General features: G+C 35.6%; 1 protein-coding gene across 2 annotated transcripts in view; it reads left to right on the plus strand.

Annotated features, from left to right (window-relative positions):
* The first annotated feature begins 3,834 nt into the window (after positions 1 to 3,834).
* Positions 3,835 to 22,788, plus strand: part of LOC121319633 (signal peptide, CUB and EGF-like domain-containing protein 1) — a 138,422-nt gene continuing 119,468 nt past the window's right edge. For both annotated transcript variants that reach the window (XM_041257242.1, XM_041257244.1), the window contains exons 1-3: positions 3,835 to 3,971; positions 7,808 to 7,930; positions 19,620 to 19,745. In XM_041257242.1, coding sequence (XP_041113176.1) covers positions 3,884 to 3,971; positions 7,808 to 7,930; positions 19,620 to 19,745 — 337 coding nt within the window. In that variant the 5' untranslated portion in view covers positions 3,835 to 3,883. The remainder of the gene's footprint in view (positions 3,972 to 7,807; positions 7,931 to 19,619; positions 19,746 to 22,788) is intronic.

Consider the following 22,788-nt stretch of genomic DNA (forward strand, 5'->3'; position numbering starts at 1 on the left):
GAGCTGTGCCTAGCAGCAGAAGAGGAGACGATTCAGAGACAGTGCGAACTGCTGCTTTGTTTCATTTAACGCTAAATTTGTTCCTGGTACCAATTTCTTTACCTATTACATTTTTATTTATTTAGTTTAGCAGTATATGCATTGTTAGAAAGCAGACCTTGTTGACAGTTTAGTTTTTCTTTACAGCCAATGATGTTTTAAAAATGATTAAAATAGGAAATAGTAAAATCTGGGACATTTGTATTAGCATTAGGCAACGCTGGTGGAATAGACTGGAAAGATAGAACTGAAGCTAGTAACATAGTAAGGCTTACGACAATTTCTTTTGAATCGTGAGAAAGGCTTTTTTCTTGTTTGATAGGGTTAAAGGGCTTGAGATGGGCAAATCGCCGGTTAAATAGACGGAAATGTAAATAGCAATGTATGCAGTTCATTGCCCCTCCACCCAAACGTGGAATGTTTAGCCAAACTTCAAAACATTTTCCCTAGTTTTTGTTATATTGTGGCTGGTAAGAGGATTGTGTGAGGATTATTTCCCAGTAGCATGCATTTTATTCAGCAGACTTGCACTTTCTTTTTGGAAGCGGTAGTGCTTGGGTGTACGGATCAAACCATTTTACCGCCCGGGGAAACTCTTTTCTCTCTTGGGTCTTGTTTTATTTAGACCTAAGGAAGTGCTTTTAAACTATAAGGTCTTTATAGAATCCATCACTTCACAAATGTTTTATGTAACCAAGACCCCTTGAACATGTTTCTCCAAATGTTCCAGAATGCCTGCCTGTGTTTTCTTTGTTTTGTTTAGTCCAATGGCCAATTTGTTTCAGCTCATCATGTTTAGAGAAGGTCGGTTTAGGATAAAATGTGAACTTAATGCCTTATAAAGTAAGAAATTGATATCTTTTTTGTATACTAAAGAACAGTGTTCAGTAACCAAACAGTGAACTAGTAGGTACTACATTCCACTATCCAGAGAAAACCTTTTTTTTTCTAAGTGTGTAGAAAAGGTGAGAGAGGTTTGAGAGCACTTGCAAAACCCTCACAGTTAACTTAATCACAGTGTTTCCAACCAATGCTGACAAATAACTAACAGTAATAGTGGGTGCAATTGAAGGGCAGCACTAGCTTACATACTACAGTTACATGGTATGATGAGTCTCTGGAAGCATTGCAATGAGTGACCAGCACAAAAATGTGCTTGCAGACAAAAGTGAAGGTGTTGAAAGCACCATCGTACAAGAAAAAGAAAGATGTTGATGCAGATCTCAGCATTCCTGTGAACATGTAAAAACTGGGACAGAATAATACAGGTCTATGAATTGCAAAATATGCATGCAAGTCGTCAGTGTTTCCAGTTTGCTCAATACCCTGATGTTGAGGACCCCTTGTAAAACCCCAAAATTTACGGACATGCCCTGTCTATCAGAATGGTACACACAGAATTAATATTTAATATATCTATATATATATATATATATATATATATATATATATATATATATATATATATATATATATCGGTTTCTTGAACTTCATATATAATGAGTTTGGGTTTACTATATAAATATATTTAAAAAAAAAAGATTTTAAAGTTGTATATGTTAACAAAAATATGTATTGGGTATTGGTGCCCAGAACAGCATGTAATAATGTATGTGTAATGGCATAAAATGTTCACCAGATGGCGCTCATGTTTTATGTTGCTTTACATGGAATTGGTTAAGTGGTGGGTTAAAAAAAAATCACAGGACACTCAGTTAAACATGATGGAGTCTCCAACAGGACGACTGGGGGTGGAATATGCATTGCCCCTTTTATTCCACAAAGGCCCCTTTCTCAATATATAAATGTCACACAGGACCTGTGGTACTACGGATATCAATTTACCAATTTACTAAACCAATGAACAATGACTGTTTGGGACAATTGTTCTTAATTTCAGCCCCCCAAAATGCTTCTGCAGTTGGTGACTGCCGTGACTCTTTCTGACTGCCAGTGTGGTTGTTAGACAAAGTGTGTAATTAATATTTACAGCGAATACTTAAAGCAAGCACACATTCAGTAAGTATAATGCCATATAGAAATTCCCAGTTTAGACTCTAATGGTTAAAAATTAACATTCAATAAATAAGGCTGTAAAACTGATGCATGCCTTTCTATGTAGGCATATGGGCAAAACTATTCTGTAACTAACAAAAATAAGATATTGGCGCCCAAAACGCCACATATCCAGTTTAATTGTTTTTGGTTCATTGACATTTTTTATCGCCAGGAGCATAGGTCTATAGCGATACTTGTTGTAGAAAATGGTAACGTTACCTGAAAAGGCTACCCTTAGGGAGTACATCTATAGCGGTAGCTGAAAAAGTGTGACGGTGGCGTTTATCGAGTTTTGCTTTTATAGCTCAAAATAGCGATCTTTATATATCTATATAATATATATATATATATATATATATATATATATATATATATATATATATATATATATATATATATATATATAAATTACCCTGTCATGTGGTGAGGTTTAAGGTTTATTGATCAATCATTGAAGGCACACATAATATTACAGCTCCCCTAGTGGTTGTTATTGCAAATACCTCAATAGATTTCCAGGCAAGAGTAATAAGAAGTTATTGACAGCCATTTGCAAAATATAAAACAAGGTATCATTTTTATGTGGAATTTCCACATTTACTAATATATACTAGGAGCCTTCACCCGTTCCTGTGAATTAATGCTATTATTTTGTTAATCGGTTTATTGTGCCTTTTATTGCAACCGTGGTACCATTCAGTAAAGCGACATTTATAAAAAGGTACTTGAGATGAAACTTTCAGATAGTTAGGGGTACAGGCTGAAGTTCTGTTATTACAGTAGTGGTGCAGAATGACTTTTGCCAATTGTATGTAGTATTCAGTAAATTCATACAACTGCTACAATAAAGGACTATGTTGGGTATTAAAAACATCATCAGATTTAGCCATACATCTTCAAACAGTGTATCTCAAGGTAACAAGCTGTAAGTACTTGCATTTTCTACTAGAGGGCGTAGTAATCTCGTGTGCACAAAATTGTTTTTAATGCAGGCTGAAGACACATAAATGCATGATGTCTTTCCTAAGGGGAATATACGATATTACTCTCTCTCTCTCTCTCTCTCTCTCTCTCTCTCTCTCTCTCTCTCTCTCTCTCTCTCTCCCCCACTCTCTCTCTACACGAGTGTTAATCTATTCACACAAAACGTTTGCAAGTATACGTATTTAAACATTATTATTATTATTATTATTATTATTATTATTATTATTATTATTATTATTATTATTATTAACAACCAGTCATTTAGCAGAAGCTTTTATCCAAAGCGATTTATAGAGACTAGGGGATAAGCATCAACAACTGCTGCAGAGTCACTTACAATAAGACCTCGGTTTTACGTCTATTACGTAATATTAAAACAAAGTTTAATTTTAATCTTACAATGGCAAAATCTATAATAGTACACATCTAGAGATATGTTATGGCCAATTTGTTGTATTACAATGCTGGGTAAATATGAATGTCTGATAGTACCACACCGCGCTGCTTTGCCTGTGATTCTTAAAGCGCTCCAGTAGTGGCGGTGGCTATTAGGATCCACTCAAACGATCTATTCTTTATTGATGAAGTTTGGATCACATCGCAAGTCCCACCCATCGCTTATCAATGCGACTGTCTCTCTTTTTTTTCCCTTAACACCCTTCCTCCCCCCTAAATGTGTGTCCACCAATCAGAGCGATCCTCTCGGCTCGTCAGTTTCCCTGCTTTCTACCAGTGCCAGTCCCAAAACGCTTCTCTTATCAAAGAAACACACCAAAAAACTGCATTCAATCACAGCATTATCATGGGGACTGTTTGTTTTTCATGGCACTTTTGTTTGTTTTTTGCTTTCATTTATACTTGCGGTGTTAAAGCAAACGATGGACCCACAGGTAAGACTCATTTTCTCACTCCCTTAAATACTATTTTAAAACAGTTTAAGATACTTATATTTTTTAACTGGGTCCGCTTATTTTCTTTTAATTATATATATTATAACGTTTTTATAAATTAACAATATAAAATATGTTTGTACATGTTATGTTGAATTACAACATTTAAAAAAAAAAAAAAAAAAAGAAATAAAATACAGTATCGGTATTAACTTAGATTAAATACACAGGTACCAGTGTTTAACAAGACTAAGGTCTTACTAGAATTAAAAATATTTTAAAAAAATGCAGTTTTTTTTTTCAGTTCTGTCATGTTTTATTTAACAGCACTTAAAAGGCAAAAGGTTGTTTATGCGTTCTTAAAAAAATGAAATAACATCTTTTCTGTAAATTAAGACAATAATGAAAACTTACACATTTCATAATAAATAATAATAAAGTTTTTTTTTTTTTTCATAATTGGTTTTAGAAATAGTCACAGATAAAAAAATAAAAAAAAACCTATATCAACACATTTACCTCAATGGCAGTGTTATTCCTGGTTTATTCATGCATACTGTCCAGACATTTTCTTTAAAGTATTTAGTGCCCATAATTGAATACTATACATATTAAGCAATGGAAGAACGAATGCAAAAAGGCAGAATCAGGGTTACCCGTATACTTGCTTCACGTCTATGAGAATATGCAGCGTTGTTATGAAATTGTCCCGTTTGCTCGTTTGGAGTTTTAATTGTCGAACCAGGGCAAACAACACAGCTGTCATTACTTTAAATGTATGAAATAAGTGCTAATTAATGAGTCAAAATATGACAAGGCACTTTTTTTTCTGCTTGGCTGAATCATGTATCTGATCCGATAGACCGCATCCTTAAACACCTAAGCTACCCGCTTCAGAGTTCCATTTACGTGAGCCTCAGGAACAGACTTAAAAGGTCCAATATTCCTCTTTTTTTTTCTTTTTTTTTTTTTTAACGAGGTCGTGTTCTTTATTGATCAACCTACAGTACTGTATAATATACAATATAATATAATATGGACTTATAGAAGTCTGAGAACACGTTCCTGTAGAAAACTGTTGAAAACAGATTATTTTACATGTAAACAGATTGGCTGAGACAATAGTATTAAATCAGATACTCTAATAATAGTTGCAGCATTGTAATAACACAAATGTGAGGTTTAGTATTTGGGTTATTGCTTGTCATATTGGATAAAATATTTAACAGAATTATGCTACAATCTATGAAAAGGGGTATTGTGAATTAATTTAGAAGTTATGGTTGTTAGATGTACCCAAGTCTGTTAATGTTATATATATATATATATATATATATATATATATATATATATATATATATATATATATTCAATAATATTATATATAATATATATATATATAAGCATAACTAGTAACAAAAACATGCTTTTCACATTTGTTTTCCAGAATATGTTCTAGTAATTTTCCTAAACATCTTGCAAAAAAATATGTACTGAAAAGCAAAAAATGTTTCCTATACATTTTTTCCTTTAAAAACAGCATTGAGATAAAAAAAAATGTACATACTCATTCACTTACAGTATGGTGTACAAAGCCTGTAATAGTGGATTTGTTCACCAATAAATGTAAGATGTGATAGAAACTGCAATTTTCTCTCTCAGACAAACCACAGATGTGACTGCTACATTTCACTGCAAACAAATCCATTAGAAATCAATTCTCAGACTTCTTATTATCTCCAAGGCATCAATCCACAGCCCAACAGAATATAAGTGTGTGTGACTGTCAGATTTAATGACTTTTTTCCCATAAAACGTGTCCTCAGCAGTGCTTAGACACATGTGAACACTTAATGACATATTTTTATTTTTATTGTTATTTGACTTTTTTTTCTTCTATGTATATGACACTTGTTTTGCTCTCAGTTCCATGTTGCTTTTAATACTTTCTGTTTTATATATCTGAAAGATATTAATACAGTTTAACATCTGCTTTAGAAGTGTTAAATATTTCACCCTACTGGGCCCCGCAGTCAATTATCTGGATACAGAAGTCTCTGACTTCCCTCACCCCTTTGTTGGAATATTTCCTAAGTAAAGAAATAAAAATGAAAGATAATAATGAAAATAAAAAATAAGAAGAGTAATTCAAAGCACATGGCCCTTCTTTAATCATTCTTCTGCACATAGCTTTTTGAAAGTATTATCTTTACTAGATCAAAGTCCCCCCCTTCCCCTAAAGAATTAATTTAACCTGGTCACCTAAAAGTTACATTTTTGTTTCAAACTAATTATAGTAACAGCATAGTAGTGTAATGACAACTATTATATTAATACCATGGGAAAACAATGAGATGACAAAACTTCTTGATTATTTTTTAGTTTCTTTGTTCATTGGTTTTATCACTTTATTCACAAATCACATTTGAGATTCAAGATGAAGTCAAGAAAGAGAGAGCAAGCCTTAAAAGTTTGGATAGAACACAACATATTTGTTTCCATTCTGTAAAGTTTAAAAAGTGAAAACTAAAACAATGTTTGGAATGCCACTTAGTTATGTGATTGCAAAAACAGTATACAGCAACACAAGGGTTTTCATGGTTTAGTTGCTTATTCAGAAGTTCCATGGCTGGGTTCTTTTAACAGCTATGACATCTGAGTGCAGCGATTTGGTTTGTGTGGTTAACTATGGCAACATGCTTGATCTCACAAAAGAATCAACAATGTAATGTGCAGAGAAACCTGGGTGTCTTCTTTACAGACTGATACAGTAATGCATCCTTCTTGCAAATTAGTAGATACACAATCAAGGATAAATGATTTAGTTTCATGAGGAAAAAAAGTATTTAGATTGAGAAGTACTCAATTATGTTATTAACAATGTATCACTGTGCTATGAGATATAATAGTATGGCTACTGTTCCATACAAAAAAAATAAATGGTTAATTCTGTCATATTTTTGTAAGAATGCCCCCATAATAAATGATGATGTATTGTTTTATCTTTAAGTTTGTTTGTTAACGCATATAGACACAGTGATGTCAAAAGATTGGAGGAAGAAAGAGCAAAGTGGAGTTATTTAGTATTTTTCTTTTTGTTTAACACATTACAAGGATGGATTTGTAATATTATGTACAGCTTGAACATCTTCAAGCTGGAATGAGTATTTGACCAAAGCTTGTCTAAAATGTAAAAACTACCATGGTTTTGCTTGACTGAAGTATCAAATGTAATTTATATAAATCAGTATTCACCAGAAATATCTTAAAAGTTAGCCTTCCAGCAAACCATATTTATATGTAATGTATTTCTATGTAATATGTTAATAAATAAAACGCTATGGTTATTTGGTGGACAGATATTCTGATTCTGCAATACACTACTTTTTAATGTTCGTCCCAACCCTAAATATGTACCCACAAATTGCCAATTTTTTTTTTTATTATTTTGAAGGAGATTAAGGGACTAAGACAATGTTATATATTTCTATATGACTATTGATTAGCAGCATTTAATATATGGGAAAGTTTTTAGCATAAATATTAATATCCAAAGTAGAATATGACCAGTGACACAAATAGAATGACTTTTTTATTAGGATGCCACAGAATAATAAAGGTTGCCGTGTGTTTGTTTGTAATCCTACCCTTCACTTATTATAAGATGTCTTAGGGAGCAGTATCCTGATTGCACTGTAAGAGGTGTGGAATGGGTTCATCCAGTTTGCAGCCATTCAGTTCTTTTCACTAAGACCTTTATGTGTCTTGCAATGCTGTCTTAGTGGATGACTGAATTGACAATTGTTTCTAACTCATACTTGATGCTTTTGCTATAGATGCAGACGAATGTTCTGAGGCAACTGATGACTGTCACATTGATGCACTTTGCCAAAATACCCCCAAGTCTTTCAAATGCATCTGTAAACCAGGCTATAAGGGTGACGGGAAACAGTGTGAAGGTAAGCCCATTGACATGATTGTTTGCCTTGACTAAAGTTTCTGTAAACAGCCAAATTCCTCAAACAATTAATTGCAGATTTAACTAAGAAAATCTTGATGTTTATTGGCAAGCGACCCCTGCTGCTCCCACTAATTGTCTTTTTCTGAAATAGTCAGGAAAGTATCAAGCATGAAGGGCATAGCTCCTGTTAACAATGCTGAGTGATTTCAACCCACAGGTAATACACAGGCTGCCTCAGTGCAGGGACTCAAGAACCAAGTTCCAATACAGCAAAAGGAAACTGTAATACAAAAATATTATATTATATCATCATATATATATATATATATATATATATATATATATATATATATATATATATATATATATATATATATATATATATATATATAGTTTCAATATAAACAAAGGCTATTTTGATAATCATTTTGATCATGCTTGTGACATGAAGAAGTGCTGAACACTGTAATATTGTGTTGTAAGTACAGTTTTGGATTTTCTTCAGTAAAACCTGTGCAAGTCTATCACTGTCCATGCTCTGGAACTTCACACCCCTCTCTAATATTTGTATGAAGATTGAGGTTAAAAACATTTTTTATTAATGAGTAAAGCACATTCAAATATTTGAATACATCACCTCTGACATATGTAAGTCCTTCACATAGGTATATGGCTAGATTCTGAAAGCTAGTTCCTCCAAATCTCAATGGAAAAACACCACTTACAATTATTAAATGAATAAAGGTGTGGGATTGTTTACAACCCCTTAAATTCCAGTTTTGAGCTGCTTATTTTTGGTTTGGTAACTTTATTAGGTGTCTTTCCTTTCTGAAAAAATGAGCTAATCCCATTTTGGAGTAGAGTTTTGAGAATCTTTTGAGAGTTTTAAGGTTTATTTCCTTGGTAATACAAACGGTAATACAAGTTGCTTTTGACAGGTGAATCAGGATATGTTTTGTAAGCTTTCAAAATAAATGTAACTGTGTAGTCTAGCAAAGATTTAGTCAGCCGCATTATGCACAGTGTAATATGCAATGACTGACTTGTGCTGCAAACCTCAGACATACACTTTTTGACAGACTTTGTCATCAACAATTGCATGCTAGCTAAATGTGTCCTTTGTAGACAAAAGTATCTATAGCAGAATATGTGTCTATAATGGAATGATTGTGCAGGGTACCACTGGGTGTCCAAACTTCTTATTAGCAACTCCTTTGTTTCTAATTAACTGTTTAGAATCCTGCGCTTTCATCTGAGTAAAAAAAAAAAACGAAAGGACAACAACAGCAACACAGTTTTGTTTACTTTGTTTTGAAAATAACTATGTGCTGTAAAAGCTATTTAAATAAAATGATATAATTTTTAAGTGAGATAAAAAGGGTTGAATGTGAGTTTTTAACAACAGAATTGTTAAAAATGGCAAACTGTTTGATAGTCTCAATTTGGCCCTCAGTGGGCTGAATCATAAAACCACGCCACAATTAACACAACTAAAAAGGTGCAGGACTGAATGGGGAAGCTTTTCTGATGCCTGTCCCCACTGCATCTCACAAGCACTAAATAACACACAAGCACCAAAACATTGTTCTTTTTTAATAAGCTATTTTATTCTTCTGGGTCTTATACATGTTGTTTCAGCTGTCCTTTTAGATACAGAACAATCAGATAAAGCAATTGCATAATTACTGTTACTGTGTTTTGTCATGTTATGTAATTTTTCCCAGATGAAGACTTTCATGCATCTGTATTATTGTTAGGCAGCTTTTCTTCTGTTTATAAGCATCTCTTCTTTTTCTGTCAAAACTCCTTTTACTTAGACAGTCAAATGACTTTATATTGGAATTTAATGCTCCTCAAAGGGATGTCTACGTTACTGTGGAGGTCACAATTTGCATATTTGCTGTGCTCATAAAATTGTTGTTTCCCAAAAAGAAAAACAAAAATTCAATATTTCTGTCTTAGGAACCAAAATACAGCTTATAGCAGAACTTTGAGACACAGAATTGATTCAGCAGCTTGGGTGCACATAGAGATCCAGTAATTATCTTTTTTGATTCAATGCTCATTTGTTGTCTGTATGTTAGTTGGGGGTGGGGGATAAATGTGTGTATATTTATGTTATGCACTATAGCCATCTAGCTCTGAAAAATAAAACAAATAATTGTGGTTTTGAGAGCCGATAGAAAATAATTAAACTTTTATTCATGTAGAGGCGAGGTCTGTTGAAAAATGATCACCCATATGCAAGCAGACCATTTCTGTGGAGGGATTATAAACAGTTACCTCTCATACTTCTCAAAGATATTTATTATGATTAATGTCCCAGTGTTAAAAAGTCTGTCTCTGAGGAGGTCAAGAGTTTACCTCAGTCGACTGGATGTGCCAATTTACTTTTGAAACTCTTGATTAGCACAAATCCTGTGGGTTGGTTAACTCTGCTCCCCAGCGCTTGAATGTTTATTAAGCAATCTTCAAAAATTTGACTTCAAAACGATGATTGACATTTAAAAAGCTGACTTGCGCGATTGCAATTTCCTACATGGAGTTGCAGTTCAACAGCAGTTGGGCGTATTGTTATACAGCGCTATATATGGTTGCTTTGGGGTGCTTCTCTCTATCTTCCAAACTATGACAGATGGCACAGTTATTTTGTGAAGTTTTTATTAAGTTTGTTTTCAGATGCAGATATAATGGTGTGTAAAGGCATAGCAAATTGTGAAATAAACTGACCAGCAAACTAGCACACCAGGTAACGATGTCCTGTCCATATTAAGTCCATATATTTAAAAAAAAATATAGAACTGTTCCTTAAATCAGTACGGTTTGTATCAGGCTTGGGAAATGCATTGATGTTTTTCTATTGTACGTGCAGTGTGTGCATGGTCGATGTTGTGTGACCTGCAACATCATTCTCCTCTAAGAAATGTCAGGAAATTACCCTGCCTCTGGCAATCAATAGCATTCTGTAACCCAGGTGATGCACCAGTTGTGATGACCAGTTTTTTCTGTTCTAAATCAGTTTTTTTTTCTGTTCTAAATCTCTCTGATAATAGAGATAAAAATGTTTTCTCTGGTAACGATTCATTTTATTTTGAGGGAATATGAACTTTTTTTTTGTTTTTGTTTTAGTCTTGAAGAACATACAAATGATTAATATGTTTTTTGTTTATTAATTTATTGGGACATTTTAAAGACAGTGTATTTTAACATGAGTACAGCTGAGCACAATCTTTCTTTGTGGCATGGCAAGTATTCACAAGTGGATGGCAGTTTCAGGTCTTGGAAAAGAAAAATCTATCTGTTGTTACTTGTCAGTAGAGAGTAGTAAAATGTGGTGCAGCAATGCATTCATTTGTATGACTTTGTGTTTGGAGCAAGATTCCATGCAATCGATTTAAAAAATAGAATATTGACGATCAGGGGCTGCCGGGGGTGCAGTGAAAAATCCTGCTAGCTTTGTGAATCTTTGAGCTGTGCTTGCAGTGCACCGTTACATTCCTTTTAGAATACAAATGATAATAGACCTATCAGAGCGGCCTGACACAACAGGGGCGAATATTTTGTAAATCACATGGTGGCAATCTTGCGAGAGTCGTGGAACGCATTAGATACGAGTGTATACAGTAGAACAGTTATTGAAAATTGTCTCAAAAAGGAATTTCAGTGTGACAGGATGGCTGAGGGTTATTGACACTCAGAGACAGTACATGTGTTTTTCAGTGCTGGGGCACATATTTCAACAAAGTCGACAAAAAACACTTCCCACAGAGCAAAAGTAAAAAGGTCAAACAAGACAAGTCACAAACACAACAAACAAAAACACAGGAACAAAATAACTGGCAAAAGGGCCAAAATAAAAGGTTTAAACAAAACAATAGTAAATAGCAACAGTGCTGTCAGGCTGGGCATTCACCTACACTGACTACCCCAGAATAACACACAGTTTAACCCACAGGTTACACTCACCCAAACACCAACCTCAAACAAATGATTTTTCTCTTCTTAAATACCATATGGCTGGAGCCTAACTAACCATTAATCATTCAATTAAGACTCCAGCCACATTCTCACATGTAATTGGCAGGGATAGGAATTAACCCCATCCCTACCAACCACTGTCACCAATACACAACCCATACTTTTTACAAGCAGGGTCCTGCCCTGCCATATATCCCCCCCACCTGTGTGCAGCATACATGGCCCCAAGGGTCACTTCCCCCCTCCCTTAAAACACAATCACCCTCCCTCAAGTCTCCTACTGTCCTCATTCTTCCATTTTTGAGGGAGGGTTGGTCGCTGAATTTCCGGATTGAAACTGCCGCTTGTAGAAACAAATATCCTGGCGGTGATGTGCAGGCCTCCCCAGGCGATGGCAAACTGGCCTCCCCAGGCGATAGCGAAATGACATCCTCAGGCGGTGGCGAACTGGCATTCCTAGGTGATGGCAATGCGGAACCTGGTAGGAGTGGTACTCGAGGCGACGGCAGGTGTGGACCCTCTGGAGGTGAGGGCAGCAGCGGAGCCTCGGGAGGCATCAGCTGAGCCCCTGGCATCCAATGGCTGCTGAGGTCAGCATTGCCTATGGCCCTCTGGTGGTGATGGCGGAAGCAGCAGGTAATCTCCCTCTTGCGGTAGAGGAGGTAGCAGCAGGTAGTCTTCCTCTGATGAAGGGAGTAACAGGTAGTCTCCTTTGCCTATGGAGATGGGTGCGGCTCTCATTCTGTCACTGGAAACTTGGGCTTCCCTTTCTTGGGCTGTGGACGCTCGGCCACCCCTCTCTTGGGCTGTGGACACTCGAGCTCCCCCCTTCTGGGTGCTGGACGCTCGGGCTCCCCCCTCTTGGGCGCTGAAGATGGAAGCTCCTCGTTTTCTGGCGCTGGGGACTGCTGGGTCTGGTTTACAGCCCAGAACCACTCTCTAGCATCCCCAATCAAGCCCTTGTTCCATGCCTCCTAGTAGCAAAGGTCTCCGTGGGGGCAATCCTCCCAGTTGTGGCCAAACTCTCCACACATGTCGCAAAGGGGTCCCCTTCAGTCCTCCACTGCTCCTGTTCTGCCTCCAAGGTCGGCGGTCCTAATAGGGTCGGAACATTTGACCACCACCTCTTCTCATGTTCTTTCAACAGCACTTCCAGTGGCTGCTGAGGGTCAGCTGCTTGGCCCTGGGATTCCTAAACTTCCTCAGAGAAGAGGCCGCCGGAGCGGGCAAAAGGCAATGCTACGTCCACTTTCCCCACAAGCCAGACACCTTTCTTGGTCCTCCATGACACTGAGGAAGTCTTCCAAACCACTGTCCCAGTGGAGTGGTCTAGCTTCTTGTGACTGGAACCTTGTGGCAGGGAGTCACTTGCAGCTACTTGCTTACTTACTAACAGCGAGTTAGCACATCTAGGGGAAAGCTTACCACCAACCTTACAGAGTGCCCTTTCTGGTCGGGAGGGAGATTTACAGGTCAAATTCATTTTCTTTCTGTCACAAAACAAAACAATAATAAATAGCAACAGTGCTGTCAGGCTGGGCATTCACCTACACTGACTACCCCAGAATAACACACAGTTTAGCCCACAGGTTACACTCACCCAAACACCAACCTCAAACAAAGGATTTTTCGAGAGAAATTCAATCATTCAATTAAGACTCCAGTCACATTCTCACATGTATTGTCAGGAATAAGAATTAACCCCATCCCTGCCAACCACCACCACCAATACACATACCATACTGTTTACAAGCAAGGCCCTGCCCTGCCACAATCAAATTTTTTTTGTAAGTTCTTCAGTGGCACCACCTGCTAAAATGAGCGTGTCACAAACGTGCTAACTGGGGTTGCTATTTTGTGGATAAATATTAAAAACACACGTACACAATGACATTCTGGATGCACTAGATGTCCATTCCCTCATGAAACAAAATCATCACCATGACACCAGGGTGCCTACAACGACAACAACTTCTGTAAATAAAATACAACTGTTTTTACAAGTAAACAAGACATTTCTAAATTGCACTACTAAAGTGGATCTTAGCATTACATGCTAGATTTTGATTTGTTTGCTCTAAACATTTTATGGTAAGCATGACTTCCATCATATACAGGGGTTACATTTTTGTTCAATGGCTTCAGCCACCCCTCCCCCACTATAAAAAATGTTCCAGCTCCACTGATGAAGATAACTAAGATAAGGATTTTTCCATTATTTTTGTGCTTTTGTCAGAGAACAACCCTTAACTGCAAAGAAACCTTCATTAGTTACCAAAATATCACGCCATAGGAAATTAAATTGTACAAACACAGAAGCACTGCTAAAGCTGCCCAAACGCATTTCATTTTAAGACCTTCATTATTTGGCAAAATACCATATACGAGGACATGAAAACATTGTACAAATGCAGGTGCAAGCTACAGAGGTTGACCAAAAGCATTTAAATTAATATTGAAGAATATTCAACCTGGAAGAAAATGTGCTTTTGGATGCCGTCTGTGTTTTACTGGGATTCGCACATGAAAGCAGTAAACTGTATTGAATGTGTTAAGGATTAAATACATGTGTCGCTTGTTGATAAAAAAAAAAAAAAATTGTTGTTAGATTAAAAGGTTTTGTTCTTCTGGTGTGGTTCTTCTGGCTGAACATTGAGAAACTTAGTGACGTTTTTAATTAAATATTACGTGGGATCTGGACTCTGCAGTAACCTAAAACAATATTTCTGTTGGCTCCATTAGAAGAGAATGGGACACATTACACCATTAACACTGAACTTAACACAGTTGTGTGCATTTGGCAGTTTCTGGTAAGTAAAGGGACACCAGTCTGATTAAGCATTAGTATTAAACTACCCCTTAGGTGAATCCCCACAACTTCCTTTGACCAGGAACACATTTTCAGGTTGATTAATTGTGACAAGCTATTTTCTGTAAGTGTGCCTATAAAAATGTATTAATGTTATGTAATGGGTAAACAACGATAAGCGTTGAATCAGTAAAAATAACATGCTGTTTTCAAGTACCGTTAGACACGAGAAACTGTGGACTATTTTCTTACCAATTAAACTCTTGGAGTTGTCTTCCTCATTGATAGTTTGATAATGAGATTCAAATTTATTGTTAATTTGGTAATTGGGTTTGTTTTTTGCTCCTTTGTGAAACTTAGTTCAAACAGTTAAAATGTTTGTATCTCATATTGTGGGAATGCTGGTTCCTCAGAGTGTGAGTTTGAAATCCCACTTACACAGACAAAAGTGTCTGTTGTAAGTGAAGATTATAGCGAGGACTGTGTTTTAGATGTTGAACATGAAAGTGGCATTAGATAAATAAAAATGCAAAAAACAAAGGAATGTAAAGCAGCAACAGAAAGTAAAGCTATTGATTGTTTTGCCAAAACTTAAACAGATGAAGACCTAAATATCTTTACCAGCAACTGGTTTTCGAGAAGAACTTGTTTGAACAGTGGTTAAACGAAACAAATGCAAAAGCTCAGTTTACATCCAATTGTAAATGTTGGAGAGCTATTAAGCGGTCACAAAATTGCTGTTGTTCCTGAATCTGATCCAGAAGAAATGTGAAATAAAATTAGAATGGGGAATGTTTATGTGGAAGTGAGTTTGTAATTATAATAATTATTTTTTCATTAACAATATGAAATACGGAACTGAAATCGCAAGCCCTTTTCTAGGTGTTACGTTTGGAAGGTGTAATACTATAATTAACTAATTGTTGAAATGATTGTTGCGTAATAAAATGTTTTTCGCTTTTCTTTTGAATTGTTCTGACTGTGGCTTTGTTGATAAAATAACAGTTTTCAGTGGATTTCTAACCAAACTGTGGATTCATTTATCAACAGTATATCTGCCCAGCACTCCCCTTCTCTTCAAAGCCACACAGCCACATTTAGTTAGGGGATTCGAAGAATTCATAAATTAAAAGATCAAAGGGTGACTTTACAGAAATGTTTTAGCTGGTACTATAAGGATAGTATAGCCGTAATTAAAGTAATCCTAGGGGTCTAACTACATTTTTTTGAAAAAAAAAACAAAACCTGATTGGCCTTTGTAGCTGTGGGTTTGCAAACCTTGGTAACCAAAAGTGTATTTCTGTTAACAGTGTTGCATCACACTTGCTAACATATACAAGTTAAAATGCTTCACACTTCACTACCGATACAGTACTAAAACATTATATGGCAACACATTAACAGCAATGCAGGTGGCGTATGAAATTATTTATTTCTAAAACAATGTGATTTATAATTTTCTTACTTATTATAATATATTTGTTAGCCTCTAGACATGTTGAGAGTGTTTCCACCTACTAGTTCTGCTAATGGACCATGTTAAAATAAAGAATGTATAAGGAACCACTGTCAACATGACAAGGTAGGCTGTAATGACATATAGGCATGATGCACTAACATCTTACAAAGAATTCTAAGTTAAATGACGTATTCTAATTGAGCGTGAATTCTTTAAGTGATAATTTCTTATACTGTTCCTATCTTGAGCTCTTACCATTATTTGACTTTAAAGTATCCAAATTATCATCTCTAATTGGAGCACATAAAATAAACAATTAAATGGCAGGGGCTAGATGGTAAAACAAGAGGTAACATGAGCAAATGTGTTTAATTTGGATGACTAGATGTCAAACTAAACATTTCCACTCAAATTAAAAAAGGATAAGTTTGTCGGAAATTTAGAAGTAGCATTTATATTCGGCTGTCACATGTCATAACAGCCTTCAGTAACAGCTTATGATCAGGAAGTCGCTCTGCTTGAGCCCTATGGACATCACGGCAGCTTAACTAAGATGGACATTGAACTACTCAGCACTCCCCAGGTGCCTGGTTTTTTAATGTTACCTACAGTGTAAGAAACTGGTTGCTAATTTGTTCCAATTGCAGTTCAGAAGATGCCAATTGGAGTGGGCCCATGCTAAAACCTGCATCCTTTTTTTAAACGTTCATTAAAAGCCTGGCACTGTCTCTGAATACCATTTACTGCTATACCTTGTGCTACAATTGGAATTTGGTTTATTGATATAGCACAAGTATTCTATTTTAAACCCTTTTCCATCCTTGGAAGCAGCAGTAACATAACCCTCTAGCACTGTGGTTGGTTGGTTGTCAACGAATTTGTTCATATTGAAATCCACCAAAGCGCAGCTTATTCATATTTCTTCAATGGGGTTATAGCTAATGAAATAATTCCATGAATCTTACCTATTGTGCACCTGCATTTGCTATACAGGTCTCACATCTGAAATAAAAGCATGTTATAGCAGACATTTATTTTCACATCATTAATATGTGGGTAAAGCTTTGTTTACTTTCATGTCATTTCCTTTCCTGTCATTTACCAACCAGCTGCTTCCACTGTTGACCACAAAACACACTGCTGAGGTGAAATAGCAAGCTGAAATAACAAGCAAAATCATAGCCCTAACTTAGCATGGACTTTCAAAACTGCACTTGTTTAGTGAATGTAGGTGCACTACAGGTAATTATTCTTGAAACTCTGTATTACAATTATACTATGCTGTGTATATGTGTATATATATATATATATATATATATATATATATATATATATATATATATATATAATATAATGTATATTTTCTTTCCCTGTTAATGTTTGTGTTTGACAGAATCTTATATGAAAAAAAATCTTTTTAAATAAGTTCTGCTCCATCTTGATATTCAGTGAAAGTGTTCTTAGACCTCATCTTTCAATACACCATTGACTGTATCTAAAGTATTCTACCTAATGATACATTCATGAAACCATACTGTATCTGTTCAAACATTTTTATAAGTAGGCAAGCAAGAACATAATAAGCAGTCAATGCAACAAGAAGCTATACTGTACTTCAAGCAATTTTGAAGAACAACGCTTTGGTACCATATATCGAATAACTGACAGATATTTCCAGCTAATAAATCTTGTAATTGACTTGTCCTTGTGAAAATCTCTTGAGGTACCAGAATCAACAGAATAACCCAGATTAATGATGTGATAACCCTTCTCTGCTCCTGTGAATATTATTACACTTCATGAACTTGAAACAGGTTTGATTAGAGATTAGATGTAAGACTGCTGACAAATATTCCAATTAGAGTTTACTTAATGCTTATTTCACACAGGCTTCCCAACAGCCATCCAATGGAAATGCCTGGACTTGACTTGTAATAATAACACACATGTGTAGGGACCATACTGTACAGTATCTGTCCATGGTAATACACTGAGACAAATAGTTGGTATATATTTTTATAATTTTTGTATATATTTTACACTTTTGAGGTTTAGGGCTATGGGAATTGAAGGACACTGGCACTTACAAAAAAACAATTTTAAAAAACAGTTATACAGGACATAAAAATGTAAGTATAGGTGAAAAAACAAAACAAAAACAAAAGTTTTTTTTTAATAAACCGGTCATTTATAGACAATGCCCCACATGGACAAAAAATCTTGTCACAGAACACTCTAACATTTTCAATATAAGCCCTGTCCTTCCCTTATAAAAATTATGTTTTTCTCATACTTTGCTCTGCTTTTACTATGGGAACATTTTATAAGAGTTGGCCTGGCACATGGCTATTTGCACAAAGCTATGATGGACTGTCCTGTGACTTGGCTTTGGTCTGCCTGGATACTTTACATGGAAGGCCTCTGCTGTATTACAAGCACTTTGCCCTTGACTTGCAAGCATGAACACCAAGTTTACACGTTCATCAACACTGTATGTGTTCCTGTCTGCCATGGCTGAAAAAATAAGTTCTGTAATGCATGTTAAGGCTGCATTGTTATTCAATGTAAGTGTCTGTGTGTTCTTATAGACTTGTTCTTCATCAGAAAGCAGGCTTTGTGAATTGTTTAAGTTGTTTACATTCCTCAGAGGCTGAGTTGTTACAACTGCAAGTTTCCTCTCCCTTCAAACTTTCTTGCCACTGTGTCACTTCAAACTAGCAGAGTCATGCTACTTCCCACACCAGTTTAAAGTTTATGAACAACATCTAAAGGTTGTGGTGTACAGGACGTATGTGGTTAGCTTAACAATGTTCAGTGATCTGTTGTAACCCAGAGGAAAATTAGCCTGAAAATGTGTTTAATTTAAAAAAGGTTTTTGTAAAAATAAAATATTAAAAAATATGCAGGAATATATATATATATATTTTTCTTCAACAACAACTGTAATCACTATTGGATATTCTAGAGCTCTTGTGTCAGAACAAATAATGTGTACAGTGATATGCAGTATATAAATACAGTACACATTTGTATACAGCATAAAGCACACAGTATTTAAGTGTCGTGGTGTACAGTGCTTTAAAATGCATGTTAAAGATTTCTGGCTTTGCACCTTTCCCTCACAAAAGGCTTGACCTCAAGTTTCTGTGCTTGTGCGTATTTGATACGGTTGTGGAAACCAAGAATGTTTGTATAATCCTCTGCTCTCTCCACATGACCTCTCAACTTTCCCTGCTCATCATTTTTCACAGAGGTGTTATCTCAGCCTTGCTCCCGTAAGGGTTGTTTGCTGTGTCTTGATTGTGCTCTTGAATTAAAAGCCAAGCCTTGCCAGAGCTCTCAAATACCTTAACTGTGGTGTTAGGCTTGAGCACTAGTGGTTGCCTTTTTCTTCCCCTCAGTGCAAGCCTCATGAAAACTGTCTTGTTAACTGTCTTTCAGACATTGACGAATGTGATAATGACTACACTGGCGGCTGTGTTCATGAGTGTATCAACATTCCAGGCAACTACAGGTGCACTTGCTATGACGGCTTCATGCTTGCACATGATGGACACAACTGTCTGGGTATGTACATTTTTTCTATGATCATTATAAGCCAGCCTGTCTGCGCCACACTGCCAGTAGAACTGTTTTTGTCTTTAATTTTCTGTTTTCTACCTGGTAATAAATAGGGTTAAAAGGGGCATCTTGGAGAAAAATTTAGTTTTTTTTTTTTTTTTTTTTTTTTACCACAAACAGCAGATATGAATATGAAATGTAATGAAAACTGCCCCCCAACATTGCTGTGTGTGTGTTTATTTATAACATTGCTAAAAAAAAAAAACAGTTCAAAGAAATTTGCAGCAGTACCTTCTATTGTAATGCATGAACAAGTTTTATTATAATTAAATCTTATTTAAACTAGAGAGGATGAACCTAAATGTAATCATTTTCATATATTTTGTATATATCCTGTAGGCCCAAAAAAGCCCCAAAAAACTAAAAACATTAACCCCAACCTGTTTCACTGGAGATCAAAATGTCAGATTTAAAACTGTTACAGTGTATGATTAGGGAAAGATTAGTAAAAAGGAGAGGGAGGTGGATTACCCAGAAGGTATTTTATGGTTTGCATTCTAGTTTTTTATTTGCTCTATATACCACCCTTATGTTATGTAGAGCACTTCACTGGACCACTTCTGGTTCCACCAAAAACTAATTTGAATCACTGGCCTACATTTTTTTTATTAAAGAAACATACACTATATTGTCCAGTCTTACATCTTCTGTTAACCATGTAGCTTACAGTCAAGGGAAAGCGTTTGCTAGCCAGGAGCAGGTTTATACATGCACAATCGCTTCGTCCAAACATGTGTGTGTACATATATATATATATATAATAATATATATATATATATATATATATATATGGTATATCTACATTAGAGACATAACGTTAAACACTTAATTGTAAGATCACAATCTACTACGTTTCTTTTTAGTACTACTGCTCTTTTTGTGAATAAATACAGTATGTTTTCACTTGATCAGGTAGGATTGTTTCTAATAAGTAAGGAATAGTTTGCTTTTAATTTTTGGTTGTTGTGCTTCATTGACGTCAGTCTTTCAGATGTTGAGTAGAAGCAGGGTGTTGAGTCCAGAGTCACTCTTACCGAATCCCCCTGAGAAGATGTACTTTTACACACCAGCCTGAGGACTGGGCCTACTTGGAAACAAGCTTGCAGGTTGATAGTGGCTATCCATTTATAGATATATTCAGCTCAATAAACAGATTCTGTAGGAACTGCATGGCAAATAGAGAGTAAAGAATGTTTATCTGTAACGGTGTCTCCCTACTAACAACAAAGCCTTAGATATTGGTCCCTAAAAAAAAAGAAGTATAAAATTGAGTTTGATGTTCATGAAACTCTCAGAGACTATTATGGAAGCCAACAACACATTCATGAATATTAAACTGTATATTATTCAAGAAAACAGACTTTGATAAAACATTCTTTATACAATTCAATGTTTTAAGGCTAAGTCTATTCATTTGATATAAACAGTGGCTTTTAAAGACAAAGGAGCCTCACACACACTGTTAGAGGTATTGATTTTCACAAAGTGCCTTTCTTTTAATGATATAAACGGCAGCAACATTTAGATCTGCCACCATTTAGAACAATTAAATAGTCTCCATAGTGTGTAAAAGCAAAACAACTAACTGGGTCAATACGTTTTTAGACTAAAAGGCATGATGTTGCAATATTAACATACACATACACTAATGGGGCTCAGATTAATATAAGCCTGATTTATTAACTACTCTGGGAAATTATTCATTTCATATGTTTACATGGGGTAGCCCTTTAACCTCTCATTGGCAGTTATGGGGTCTAAAAACATTTCAGGCATGTTAAAATACAAATGTTCAGTCTATAAACTCCCTGGGGCGAGGAAAACCCTGAACATTGTTTTAATGCTAACATTCCTAATAGATTCCAAAGGGCGCATTGTAAAATTACAAAATACAAAGAACATCTTCTGTGAGCTAGTGGAGCTAGTACCCCAACCCAAACTATCTGTGCAAAGGAGGGGGACATGACGACAAATACCAGATGCAACACAAGCAGTGCAGAACACCACAAATGACCTTTTTTTTATAATTAGGAAAGGCATGTTCCAGTTTGGGGGGTGGGAGGGCATGCACATATAATACATTGTTGACACAATGATAGGTTAAGATTGAGTGCACATTACTAGGAATGAGATCAGATCCATACCAAAGGTGAAGATGTAGCTTCCTTGATAGATGCTCTTTGAATAGCTGTCAAGGGATATTTTAATGACACACTGAAAGAATAGACTGAAAATAATAACTTTATTTGAAGGAGACCCAAACACACCTTGCGTTTTCCTTTTTCTTTTGATGAGATTTCAGGACATTCTGACACAGAGAATAATGCAATGCTATGCAAATAGGTCTCACTAGATTTGTATTTATGTCCTAGTATAATTGCAATGCACTTTGACTGAGTCAAATAATCACTGTATACATTTTTTATGAGTTTCATTTTTATGATGGGCAACTATTAAAAGTTTTATTACAGTTGATGCTCATCAAAAAAAAAAAAATATATATATATTTTTTATAGCAATTTCAAATTAAAACCCTGTTGTCACTTGCGAAAATCAGGTCTTTACCAGCACTTTCTATACCTGCTTAAGAAAAAGCATACATTTAGTTTAGATTAATTTAATGGTGGTGGGGCACATGTGATTTTGGAAGTTTTTATGAAATAATAGAAATAATTTATTATCACCTTGCAAAATTTGAGTCACTAAAGATGAGTTGGTAAGTTATTTCATCTGTCCCTAACTTGTGTTTCAGTAAGTAGCCAAGAAAATTACCCCTTTGGGGCTTATACAATACATTTCTGCTTCTCAGCAAGGTTCAGCCTTTTTTCCCCTAAGATATCTTGGCTGTAAACTTGCACTGGAATCTGTCCAATAAGTTCCTCAGAGGTAGTGAACTTGCTTTCTATTTGACATCTTTATAGTGGAATGTCTCAAATATAACAGAAGATTATACCATGGGGAATTCAGGCTATGATGGCAACAGTTTATA

This window comes from Polyodon spathula, chromosome 8 (genome assembly GCF_017654505.1).
Source record: "Polyodon spathula isolate WHYD16114869_AA chromosome 8, ASM1765450v1, whole genome shotgun sequence".
Classification (NCBI taxonomy): domain Eukaryota; kingdom Metazoa; phylum Chordata; class Actinopteri; order Acipenseriformes; family Polyodontidae; genus Polyodon; species Polyodon spathula.